At 41.8% G+C, this 12401-nt stretch overlaps 1 protein-coding gene across 1 annotated transcript; it reads right to left on the bottom strand.

Moving 5' to 3' along the window:
• Positions 1-823: 823 nt before the first annotated feature.
• On the bottom strand, positions 824-8520 carry LOC309411147 (uncharacterized protein C3orf38 homolog; the record flags this gene model as incomplete). The annotated part of the gene is made up of 3 exons (XM_082007699.1): positions 824-1414; positions 6054-6274; positions 8388-8520. 3 exons carry the CDS (start codon positions 8518-8520, stop codon positions 824-826), a joined length of 945 nt encoding a protein of 314 aa, XP_081863825.1.
• Between the last annotated feature and the right edge of the window lie 3881 nt (positions 8521-12401).

The raw sequence follows: 12401 nt of genomic DNA, 5'->3' as shown, positions 1-12401 counted from the left end.
TATATTAAAAATTTTGTTATAACTATATACAAAATAATTATCAAAGCATTTGGTTCATACAGTGCTGCTGTTAAGTCATTAAATCAACTACTTGATCCAAGAGAGTCAGTGCTAGAAATGGATGCCTGGGCAACCATCTCAAATTTGTCTGCTTGGGGAGAGTTTGTCTGTATTCCATATAAAGTTGGACCCACAAGGTAAAAGGAAAGCAAGCTATTAACCTAAAGAGAAAAAGACTTCAACAGTGCTAAGTTCCCTGCATTGTCCCATTAAACTACCTGCATTGTTCAGTGATAAAACCATGTTTCGATCATAAATGGCAACAGTCTCCATTCACATTATTTTATCTGTTCTCTCCAAAAACGCCTAAAGCGGCAGATGGTTTTCTTGGGCCTTAGATGTCCACTTAGATACTCACCAATCCCAATTTCAAAATGCCAGAAGCAATGACCTCCTGTTACAACTCGGATAAGAGTTGAAACTGGTGACCTGAAGAGAAGCAATCTGCAGTTCGTGAACCCCGAGTCATCAAGCTCATTATATACTGCTGCCAACACATATCTAAATGTAAAAATGTTTTGTAACCAAGAATAACCAAACTAACGCCATTCCTAACTACAGTACAAAATCTAAAGTAATATTCTGAAATACCTGGAAAGGTGCTCAAAAGCATCAACTGTATTAATACTTTAGACCCTGCATCTCAGTTTGCCATCCAGCAAACCTGACTCAAAAAAGAGACATCATCACATGGCTGCAACCATTGCAATATTCAACTATGCACTACAAGTGGTGTATGTTCCCCGACCCCCCACCTAGTCACTCAGTTGTGAAAGAATTGCTCAGAATTTCTAAGGTTTAAACACAGTTCTTTCCCATCATACAACTCTTGCAGTTGGTTTGATTCATATTTTAGGGAGGGTTTTTCAATTTGCATCCCAGGCTCCAGAGCATTTTGTCCGACTATTTTAAGATTCACAACTTTAATTTTCCAGGTATTCTCCCTAAGAGGGCAGCTAATGAGTCCAAAAATTTGTTCAAAGATGCCCAAACAAGCGTTGTCTCTGTGTACCGTGCCAGCCACTGCTACCAGTACTAACCCGTGTCGAGACATGGCACATTTCAGTCCACTGGCATGCAAATTAGGGTTGAATAGAAGATACTCTTCTTTAACCAACGATAGCAGACGAAGGCTCACCATTTCTGCACCCACATATTCTTCCATGTTTTTTTCTAAGGTGTTGTAACAGAACTTCATTTTAGCATCCTCCCAAAAATGCTGTGGTCCCCATCTTTCTTCAGACTTTACTCCCAAGGGATGCTGAGAATTCAGGAGCTCAAAGAACCATTGACAAAATTGTTCTCCTAGATGATGAATGTCATCTTGTGGTGACTTTTGTCTCTGTCCATGACTCTGCAATCAAGCACAATTTTTTCTTAAAACTGTTTAGCCTTAACATGCAAGATTACCATTTAGAACAACATAAAATAATGTAAATACTTAATTTAAACATTTTAAGTCTTCTTCAAGTGTTCGGAGACAGAATGCCTGAAGAAAAACACCAAAGCAAAATCTTATTTATTTTTAAGATCATGATTATGTTATCTAGAGAATTGGAGTAGGTTCTTTGAATTACAGTTAGAATAGTCCTTCAGTTTTGTCTTGGTCTATATTTTATAAACAAAGAAGAAAATCCTGGTTCTACTGAAAAAGGGCAGGGAAGGATTTTTGAATAACTTCCATGAGACCAGGATTCTCACACCCAGAGACAAAATTTCTGCCAAGTAAGAAGTACCTGCGTTAGTAACTTTTCACTGGCCTTTACATTTTCCAGAAAAACAAAAAGGATACAGACCCGACCTGAAAAGCTAATCTCATATTTAAGCATATCATTGCAATTATGTTGACATGTTTTTCCTGTTTCATGTTCCCTTCAGTCTCCTCTTTTTGGTACCTTTTAATTTGGTGAATTGTGTTGGTCTCTGCATCTTCACATAGCTGAGAAGAGCAAACAGGACTTATCAGGAAGTCACCTTTTGAAAATGCACATCCTAATACCTGAAGCTGACAGAATGCTTTTGCAAGACTGACAAAAATAATCTAAAAAGATGCTTAGTCACTTTTATGAGTGATGTTTGTAGTCTTCACCATATTTCTAATAGGAAAAGAGCCCAAATCAAAGAAAACCATAACTTATATTACCTTTGCTCCTCCAAAATAGGCAAAAGTCTTGATGAATCCCAGTTACTTTTCTAATTAAGTGATGCAACTGATCACTTAAAAGAGGCTGAGACAAGAAGACATTGGGATAGAATGGCTGCACGGATTTTCACATAGCAGCATCGGCTTACTGCGTGAATAAAGGCAACTCCATTCAGCTTGTCTTAAAATCCTTCCTTCAGACTGTCAAAAAATCCCTTGTTCAACACTGAATCTGCTGAGAAAGTATTTTTAAGTAGTGAAACAAAGTAAACATTGCTAGCAGACAGCCATTTCTTCAAAGAATAACTTGAAAAGGCTTAGTCAAAGATTCTTGTCTTGTCTAGAAGTCTTAGGGAAGAATGGGTCATTGAAAGAAACATGAAACGATTCAAAACACATCTTCCACTAGTTCCCCGTAGCTTATGGACAAGCCACCTGTGCTCTTTTTCCCTTGTTTTACAGAAAGTGACACACAGACAGTGCTAAAATACATCTAAGATGCAGGGGGATAAGAAATATTTCCAAATAATATTTACGTTTAATGATGGGTTGCTGAAACTGACAACAGAGTGCTGGGTATAAAGTTTTAAGGCCAAATTCACAGTACACAGCAAAAGCAAGTACTGGTGAGGAACCAACAGTCATATTATTAAAACCGTATCAGAAGAAGGTGACAAACCACTCCCAGTGTTGTATCACTAAACATGTACTGCAACAAAGTAAGCAGTAAGATTTTTTTTTTTAGACACTATCATGGATCAAGCTAAGAAAAAAAAAAAAAACTATTCCCTGAATATTGAATTCTTGGTATGCCTACAACTATGGGTAAAAGAATAGCAAAATTTAAGCACAAACATTTAGGAAACAAGTTGCTTGGCAATTAAGATATTTAAGGACAGGTTTTTAAGCCGATTACAAAAACCCATTTGGTTTAGAGGACACTTCTTTCTAAAGGAAGCATCACTGTAAAAGGCAACAATTGGATGCTCAAGTCACAGTCCTGTGATCGTATTTATTTAGTACATACGCAGTTTGGTTAGACTCTGCTTTCTCTTAGACTAGGCAAGGTATTTTTACTTAAGAAAAATCATCCAAACTTTCCAGCGTAAAGATACATGACCCCCAACTGTAAGGTGATGTGTTTTTTGAACAAGAACTAAATGTACAGTTATTTTGTAGGTCTTCTCAGTATTTGCAACTTGACAGCAAGACTTTTAAAAGTAAATCAAATGTCAAGTTTGCTAACATAGGAGTCTAGTAAGTATTAAATTAAGTATATTTTAAGTAAGTATTAAGTAATTAAGTATGAAAAGCTTGGAGACTTCTATATAGAGATGCTGTACTTGTTTCACAATAAGCTGTAATTAATTCCTAGTTCTGTTACATAGGTTCATGTTACCTATTTCTTCAAGGTTGTGAGGTCCACAAGAATTAATAGAAAACAAAGGCAAAGAAGGATGTACGCGATAAATAACCAGCTGAACGTCTCATTCTTTGTGAATGTGTTTTAAGTACTTTGGAGAATTTAATTTACTTACCTTCAATGATAAAACTTCACTATGGGGTAATATTTGGGGAGTGTTCTTGCAAGAGCAGCATTTTTTTTTTCCCCAAAGTAGGCACACAAAAAAATTTTTTTTTAAAACAATTCTCAGCTAAAACATAATTCTCATCAATTAATCCCTGAGAGAAAGCTCAATGCAATAGGTTATCAACAGCTACAGAGCTCTAACAGTCCAGCTGGTGGGGCTGTTGCCCATTAGGTCTCAGAAGTACAACACTTGAAAGAGCAAGGTGGCTATTTAGAACTACATGGTAAGGATCCAAGACTAATAAAACACGAAAGTTCATTACACCACAAGGATTTGCTACATGTCAAAATTTTGAACTTCAAAATAACCTGTAATTGCCAAAACACATTTAGTTACACTGTATTGAGTGTTACTAATATCAAGGGAAAAAGAAATAACACAGACCTGGCACTGCTACAAACTTTACATTTCAACAACATAAAAATTCGCTCAAATCCATTCTGCACTCTAACTGAAAGAGGTAAAAAGGAAAACACCTTACAGACAGTGCTACTCTGATTGCACTGTCTCTAGAAGTAGATCAAGGCCACTTACAAAAAGCCAGTTTTCTCTCCTTTCTCTCCCTCCCCCCGCAACATTGTCTAAAGACCACACTCCAAGAGACACTTTCGCTCTGCCATCGATCTACTACCAACAGCATCTCTTTGCTCTGTGCTGGGATTTGCCCTACTGTGGAATAATTGCTGAGGGACAATTCAGCAATTTACACTCTTAAGAAGAGCATTGAGACAGGGTGAAAGGTAGCTAATGTACGACGAGTCTGTACGATGACAATTCCCTAAGCAAACCTAGATGTTGGCAACATCAGGGGAACTTGGTGAACTTCGAACTGCATGGAGGGTTGAGCGGAGTGGAGATGTTGTGGTCACGCTCTGTGAACAAGGGAATTTAAAGGTACACAGTGTGTACATTAATAAGCTGCACATTCGATGCCCTGGGTCAGCGACCTGTCAGTCAGTCAACTTTTGATGAAATGCTGTACTCTGAGTGAACTTTGCTTATTATAGTATCATTATATAGTTATATATCATTATATATATAGTATTATAGTATCATTATAACACCAAAACGTACAACCCTCTCAAAAGTTACCCACCTCCCAAGGTGCAACCACCCCTCAACGAGCGTGCGCACTGAATTTTTCAATGCTCAAGCTCCACCTGCAAAGTAAAACACTATAAAATAATTTGAAAAGAGCTGGATGTCAGGGAAGATACCATCACTCCTGACCTTTAGAATCTGCCGAAAGGCTGGCCCTCTCTTCCGCCGCATTGGGACGCCTTTGGGTAAGATGTAAACGCTCGGCTACCCAGAGTGAACCCCCGGGAACTTTAGGAATCTCTATAGAGTTGCTTTATTACCCTATGCGTGTGTAACCCAGCCATATTTAACTTATTGCACGTGCTTTACAGACAGTGAATTTATCACCGGCAATCCAAAGAACTTGTGCATCTGTTGCTTCAATAAATCGCACTATTGATTGGCTCAGCTGAGTGTGTTGTCCCTGAATGTGACCGTACCTGAGTGCGGCCGTGTGAGTTCAGGAGGTGTCCAGCTGAGCAGGTAGTGTGATGTTAGTAGTGCATCCGGACCCGTGATAGTCCAACGAAGGCGCTGGGTGCGACCCGACTGCTAACGCTGACTTTGGGCATCACTTAGAACCTAAGCCCAGCCGCCCCCAGTCCCTCTGATATCTGAGGAACGCAAGGGGGTTTAGTTTCTGCCAAATTGCTCTGCCTCTTAACGCAACACCTACCAATGGTATCGTTAGTGCCTGGTGTGGCTGAAGGATGACTGGAAATCCCAGATCTATACCAAAAGTTTAAGAAGATCCACCACATTAAAAAATGACAAGAGGCTATGCAGGATTTCTGTACCATTAACACTGTTTTCAGTTGTCCCTGAATCCACAGAATTATTTGTGAATACCCTCTGGTTTAGCTTACAGTACAACTTAAAAATTAAAAACACAGAGAAGACCCCACATATTACAGTACAAATGCACTAATATACTTTGCAAGACAGAGCAGAAGACTGCTCTGCAAGGGATATGTTGGCACAGACACCTTTAAATGACATAATTAAAAAAAAAACAAACAAAAAACCAAGCCCAAACAAACCAAGAGTTAAAGAGTTTCAGCAGCTTCCTAAACACAGGTGAAGAGCCACATTTTGGATGTACATTAGAACATTTACACTGGTTATCCTGCCAAAAGCAATGCTAAGGATCGTCAGGTCTTTCAGAAAACAGCACTCACCTCTATGTGTGGTTTTCTCTCCCCTGACTCTGAGGCATGTGTTCTGAGCTGCCCACTCCAGTACTGCTTTACACGATCAATGAGTAGCTGTTTCTCAGAGGAAGGAGGCACTGGAATTTTTTGTGCTGCCAAATACTTAAAAATTATTTCTCGACAGACTTTTCTGCGTTTCAGAAGTTCTTCTACACTTTGGCTGTAAACCAAAATGGCATGAATGGCTTCTGCAAGTAAAGAAATTTAAGTTAGCAGCTAATTCTCTCATGATTAAAACCCAAACCTATGCCATTTCTTAAAACTCCTGACCAGCACCTCCAAACACAGTACAGAACAAGCCTAAATGAAATGCAAAGACTTAAAAGTTTGTTTGCAAACTTAAATCTGACCTAATACCATATTAGACACAGAAGATATCCAAAGACTCACAAACATGTTTAAAAAACAGTGCTGTTTTTACTGAAGACCTTGCTACATTGTAATCCCTAATTCCAGTATGGATGACTGCTTGGAACTTATTATGTATTGTTTGAGCTTGATAAAAAGGATGCAACCTTTTCTTCCAAATGAATTACTAATATTCTTCAAGTATTTTCAAGCTATTTAGAAACTCCAAGTGCTTCAAGAAATATAAAGATTCTTGCACACAATGCATTTCACCTATACTTCCTGAGATGCAGCTAGCCTTAACTTCAAATTAAGTTCATTCAGGGCTTCCTCCTTCGTGTCACTGTACAGCACCTTCAGTTCACAAAAGCTGAGCTTAGTTTCACTCTCTGTTTGAAAAGCTCTGGGGTATTTCAAAATAAGCCATCCACCTGTCTTCTTGGAAGCAAGATTACACAGAGAAAGAAAAATCAGACAAATCTTGTACGGTTCTTCTGAATATGGAACGTCAATTTTAATTTCTACATCAAATGGGTAGTGCACATGATTCGGTCAGAGAAGACATTGTTATGTTGAAGAATACGCAAGTTTTCAAACATTTCCCCCACAAACAGAAAATTGGCAGAAATGCAGACAGGGAGATAACTAAGGTAATGTCCAATACTTCATGTGCTGAACAAGAATTCTAGTACCAGAAGTTTGCAGTTTTTCAGACAACAAAGAGTAGTTTGTGAAAGTCAGGTTCAATCTGGGTTCCTGAAGACTCACAGAAATGGAATTAAATCAGTTTTATTTCCATGCTAACAAAATTACTACTTCTAGGTTCATAAGAAAACACCATGCATCGTAGCACAATGACGGTGCATTGAAATGTAACACTAAAAAAAAAAAAAAAAAAATCAGCTACAGGGCTCTGTCGCAAAGTTAGGAAACACGACAAACTGAAATTCAGTTTTAAAGTAGCTGTGGTAGCCAGTTCTCAGCTGAACTAAGACTGGGTACTTAACATGTTACCTATCAAAACTGTAGCTTTAAACAAGATACTAGTAGCCGAAGTGAGAAAAAATTAACATCTTTTAATTTAACCTACAACCACTGTAAAAAAGTAGATTAAAAAAGCAAGAAGAAAAGCTACAGGTATAAGACCTTTTTAAGCAGTGTTTTTGGCAAATCTTACAGGTCTGAGTTTTATCACATGAAACATATTCAAGGTTTTTGGATGAGTATATTTCAGGGCAACATGCTGAGTGGCCTCAGGTAACTCAAGGACAATATTAAGTTTTATGAGACAAATCTCAACATCTACAAAGTGATGGAGGATGGTCTGTGCTCTGGTCTACAATGAAGTAAGTTCAATATTTGATTTGTGGTTTACCTTTTCAAAACCTGAAAGCAAATGTCATTAACACAAACAGCAAGAGACACACGGGTTTTAAATACGTTTTTAAACACTAACGTGGCACAGCAGTGCAGGAAGCTCACCGGTGGGTGTCTAAAAGAGGAAAATAAGTGCTCGAGATCTGAAAGTCTATTACAAGCCACTAGCACCCACAAGTTCCTTGGCCCAAGCAAGCCGCAAATTCCCGGTAGCCGGACCCCGGCGCTGTTCGGGTGCGGGCAGGCCCACCGCAGGAAAAGGCTCCCAACAGCTACACCCGAACCACACGCACCCGCACATTTCGCGCACAGCCCTGCGCCGGGGCAGGGCGCTGCGAAAGCCCCCGAGCAGCTCCAACACACCGGCCTACCTCGCCTCCCCGCCAACCCGCCGCCGGGAGCCGGCCCGGACCGAAGCCGGCTGCGGCGCAGGGATGCGGCCGCAACCCCCGGCCCCGCCTCCACGTCCGGCTCCTGCGCTGCCTCCAGGAGCACAGGGGCAGGTTCCAGCGCCCCGGCCCCGGGGCCGGGAAGGCCGCCGCAGGAGTCAGCGCTCCCGCCGCGGGCCCCGCGCACCTTGGCGGCTCTCCGGGTGCACCAGGCGGTTGGTGACGGTGTCCGTCAGCGCCATCAGCTCCCCAGTCTCAAGAAACTCCAGGAGCTCCCGGCACCCGGCTTGTTCCCGCTCGCTCAGCCCCAGCGACGCCATCGCCTGGCGCTGCCGCTTCCCTAACCGGAGCCCTAGCAATGGCAGCTTCCTGTGCGGCGCGCTCAACAACCGCCGCGCAGCGGCCCGCAGGCGTCGGGTGGAAAGAGCGGCTGGCGGTGAGGTTCCGCCCGGGAGCCGTCGCCGCCGGCCTCCTCTCGGCGGCCGCAAGACACTTCCCCCGGTTTGCAGGCCCAGGCCCGGGCCCCGACCCGCAGCTACGGCCTGGCTACAGCCTGGCCCCCGGGTAGAGGAAAGCCACAAGAAAATGTACTTAAATGTATACATTATACAAATATATGAAGATTTTATAATTAAGTACCAACCTTCCAGCAGACCGTGAAGTTGTCATGCCAACTGTCTTCCCCCAGCCCTTAAGCCAGCACACTATTTGCTACAAAGCTCTCCCACCCCATCTGCCTCTCCACCCCCAGGCACACACAACTTGCTCCTCCTGGTCACTCGCCCACCCAGCGCAGGAGAACAGACAGCAAACCTCCGCAACTCTTTAATTTTAACGATGTTTTTTCATCATTGACGCAGAGCGAACGCATCCAGTCTCACTATTTCCAAGCAGCTACTCTCCAGGGCCACATCCTGCCCGGAGATGGAGGCCTCAGGCAAACAAGGCTGCCAGCAGCATCCAGCTGTGCACAACAGCCACCATCGGATCCTCCGGAACACCTCCGTGCTCCTGCTGAGGTCAGGCAGACACGCTGGGCCTGAGCAGCCTTTGGAAGTCTATTGATAGGCCTTAGGCTGTGGTAACATCTACAGCGGTCCCTTCAGCTGAACTGACTGACTTTGGATACCTGAGATGCAGCCATGGTGGTATTAAGTACGTCTTCCGCTGGTAACTGAGGGAGCTGTTGGGCACCTTGGGCACTATCAGCAACTTACATGTGTCTGCAAGAGAGGGGAGGCTGACAGCACAAGCAGCTGCCTAAGGAAATAAAGCTCTATAAGCCAAAGCTGCTTTTCTGCTACGTGTGAGGCTTCAACCATGTGCTGCTCCTCCACTGGGCAGAGTTTTCTCTGTCAGGGGCAGAATAACCAGTGATGGCCACTTTATTAGTTAGGGAGAGAAAAGAAAAAGGAGGAAAGAGGAACAAAAAAGGAAAAAGATGACAGCAGAAACTTCAGTTGAGCTAAGGACCATAAGCTACATGAGAGCTGGTACTGACAAAAATACAGGTTCAAGGAGTCCGTGACCTCACTGTGGCAGAAAAAGTAGGTGCGCTCATCAAACACATGCTCTAATATGAGTAGCATAAGGAGGCCACCCTTTGGTGCTAAAGTTGCCTGTGGCTTCAAAACCAGGAAGACCTACATTCTGTAAGGATAGACAGACTGTTGCTTGAAGACTGGAGTTAAAATTACTGGTGGTGCTTTTGTGCTAAGAGGTGACAAAACAACCGAACGCATCTCTATGGTAGGCTCTGTTCAGATGTGTAGTAACAAATGCCTGCCCTTACAACCTCATAAACCTAAGACAGAACATCTACATGGACACAGAACGCATTCCAACCCTCCATGTCACAAATACATTTGTTTTAGATGATTGTTTCCTCTTTGAGGTCTAAAACACTGTCCATGCAGATAGAATCATAGAATCATTAGGGTTGGAAAAGACCTTTAAGATCATGAAGTCCAACCATCAACTCAACACCACCATGCCCACTAAACCACGTCCTGAAGTGCCACACCTACACTTTTTGGAACACTTCCAGTGATGGTGACTCCACCACCTCCATGGGCAGCCTGTTCCAATGCTTGACCACTCTTCAGTAAAGAAATTTTTCCTAACATCTAGTCTAAACCTCTCCTAGAGTGACTTGAGGTCATTTCCTCTCGCTAGTTACCTGGCAGAAGAGACCAACACCCACCCCACTACAACCCCCTTTCAGGTTGTAGAGAGCGATAAGGTCTCCCCTCAGCCTCAATCAGACCAGATCTCCCAGGTTCATCAAAAAGAAAACCAACACACATTCAGCTAGAGAAACAGCTATTCTTTTGAACTATAGCAATGAATGCAAAATAAACAGGAGAAAGCTAAACCAATTTTGCTCAGGAATTTTGAGTCTAACTTTCAGATAAAAATTCAGTCCTATAGCATCTGGAATGATTCAACATAATAATGCTTACTGTCTGCTGTGCCAAATTTCCCCTCACATGTACATTGATTTAATACTCTACGCAGTTAGAGCAGCATGTAACAGCTTCTACTGACAAGACCAGCCTCACGGATAATATACGTGGCCTTGCCATACAGCTGTAACACATTCTTTAAGATCAGTTACTTGCACGCTCTTCATGTAAAAGGGCCTGCGACCACAATATGCAGTGCAGAATTCTGCATAACCATATTAGAGTTCACAAAGCAATACTGGTTCATCAAAAATAGGACAACCTACATGCCACCAAGGTAATTTTGCTGCTGAAATCTTCAATTTCTTAAAATTAATCCTGCACGCTTAAAATTACAAAATGCATCCGAGAAATATAAATAACCTTTCCTTCATTTTGCTTATGTTTCAATAAACCTATTTAGATTTGCAGGCTTCAGTGGAATAATATTTAACTGAATATTCTAGAATTCAGGAAAATAAAACCAAGATGCCATTTAAAAATTAAATTATTTTGAGATGTTTTCTGTGTTTTCAGTGAGTATTTTTTTTTTTAGGTTGCCTTCGAATGATCAGGAGTTTCTCGTCCTTCAGCTGAAACCTGGAAGTGTTTGCCTGCAGATCTCTCACACTCCCATTAATCCTGAGAGAAGTGCACTGTCATTACAAAGATTGGAGAGTTGCTTTAATGCTCAGAACTGATTCCCCCCCACCCCCTTTCTTATTTTAAACAAAGACCAGCACTTTTAGTAGGATTATACCTATACCTTGTAAGTGCTTCCCCTTTGGAGGTGGTGGTGGGGAAAGAGGAAAATCTCATATTCTGCCCAGGGAGGTGATTCTGCCCAGGGAGGTGGGGGAGTCACCATCTTTGGAAGTGTTCAAAACACATGCAGATGTGTCACTTCAGGACATGGTTTAGTGGGCATGGTGGTGTTGGGTTGACAGTTGGACTTGATGATCTTAAAGGTCCTTTCCAGCCTTAATGATTCTGTGATCTGTGAACTCAGAATTCCCTAGAGAGTTTCTACTCAAACTTTCAAATTTGAGTTTGATCACTGACCAGGAATGTAAACTGGCATTCCTAAAGTGGAAGAAACAGGAAAATTATTAGCCTACATAAACAAAAGGTGAATAGAACTCTTGTAACATTAAACTACAGTCATAATTCAAGCAGACCCTACAGTGATCCTCTCCCCCTGTCCTGCCACCCTATACAGAATTTTATTTACTGCAAATTATATCCCTAAAAAGTCAACCACTCTCTGATTTCTACGAGCACAGTGCAGAAGTCGGGCACTGAGACGGAAAATACCGGACTTAGTGATACTGATACATAAGAATATACCTTCAGGCAGTGCTAGATGCTGCTCCAAGTCACATAGGCACTGCTCTGACACCAGCAAGACAGGACAAAATACATCCGAGGTTATCTGGATTGGCAGGAACTGAACTTAACTGAAATACCAGTTACAGACTTTACTTTCCCTTCCACTCAAAGCTAAGCAAAATAAATGAGAAATTACCATCTACAACACAAGTAAACATAGATGTAAATTTTACAGTCATCTGTAGAAGTATCTGTTTTATAGGTGGGTACAGTCATAAACTGTAACAACTTAAGGATATTTACATACATACTTAAATGATGCTGGCCATTGCATGAACTCATTTTACCACTAAGTTTTCCAACAAGTTAGCTTATATAATGTCGATTGTGCTGATAGATGAAGATGACGTGTACAGCCTGAAAGAATA

The sequence above is a fragment of the Phaethon aethereus genome (assembly GCF_964289735.1).
Source record: "Phaethon aethereus genome assembly, chromosome: 1".
Lineage (NCBI taxonomy): Eukaryota > Metazoa > Chordata > Aves > Phaethontiformes > Phaethontidae > Phaethon > Phaethon aethereus.
Note: the sequence above shows the minus strand (reverse complement) of the source record. Positions and strands in the feature narration are given on the sequence as shown.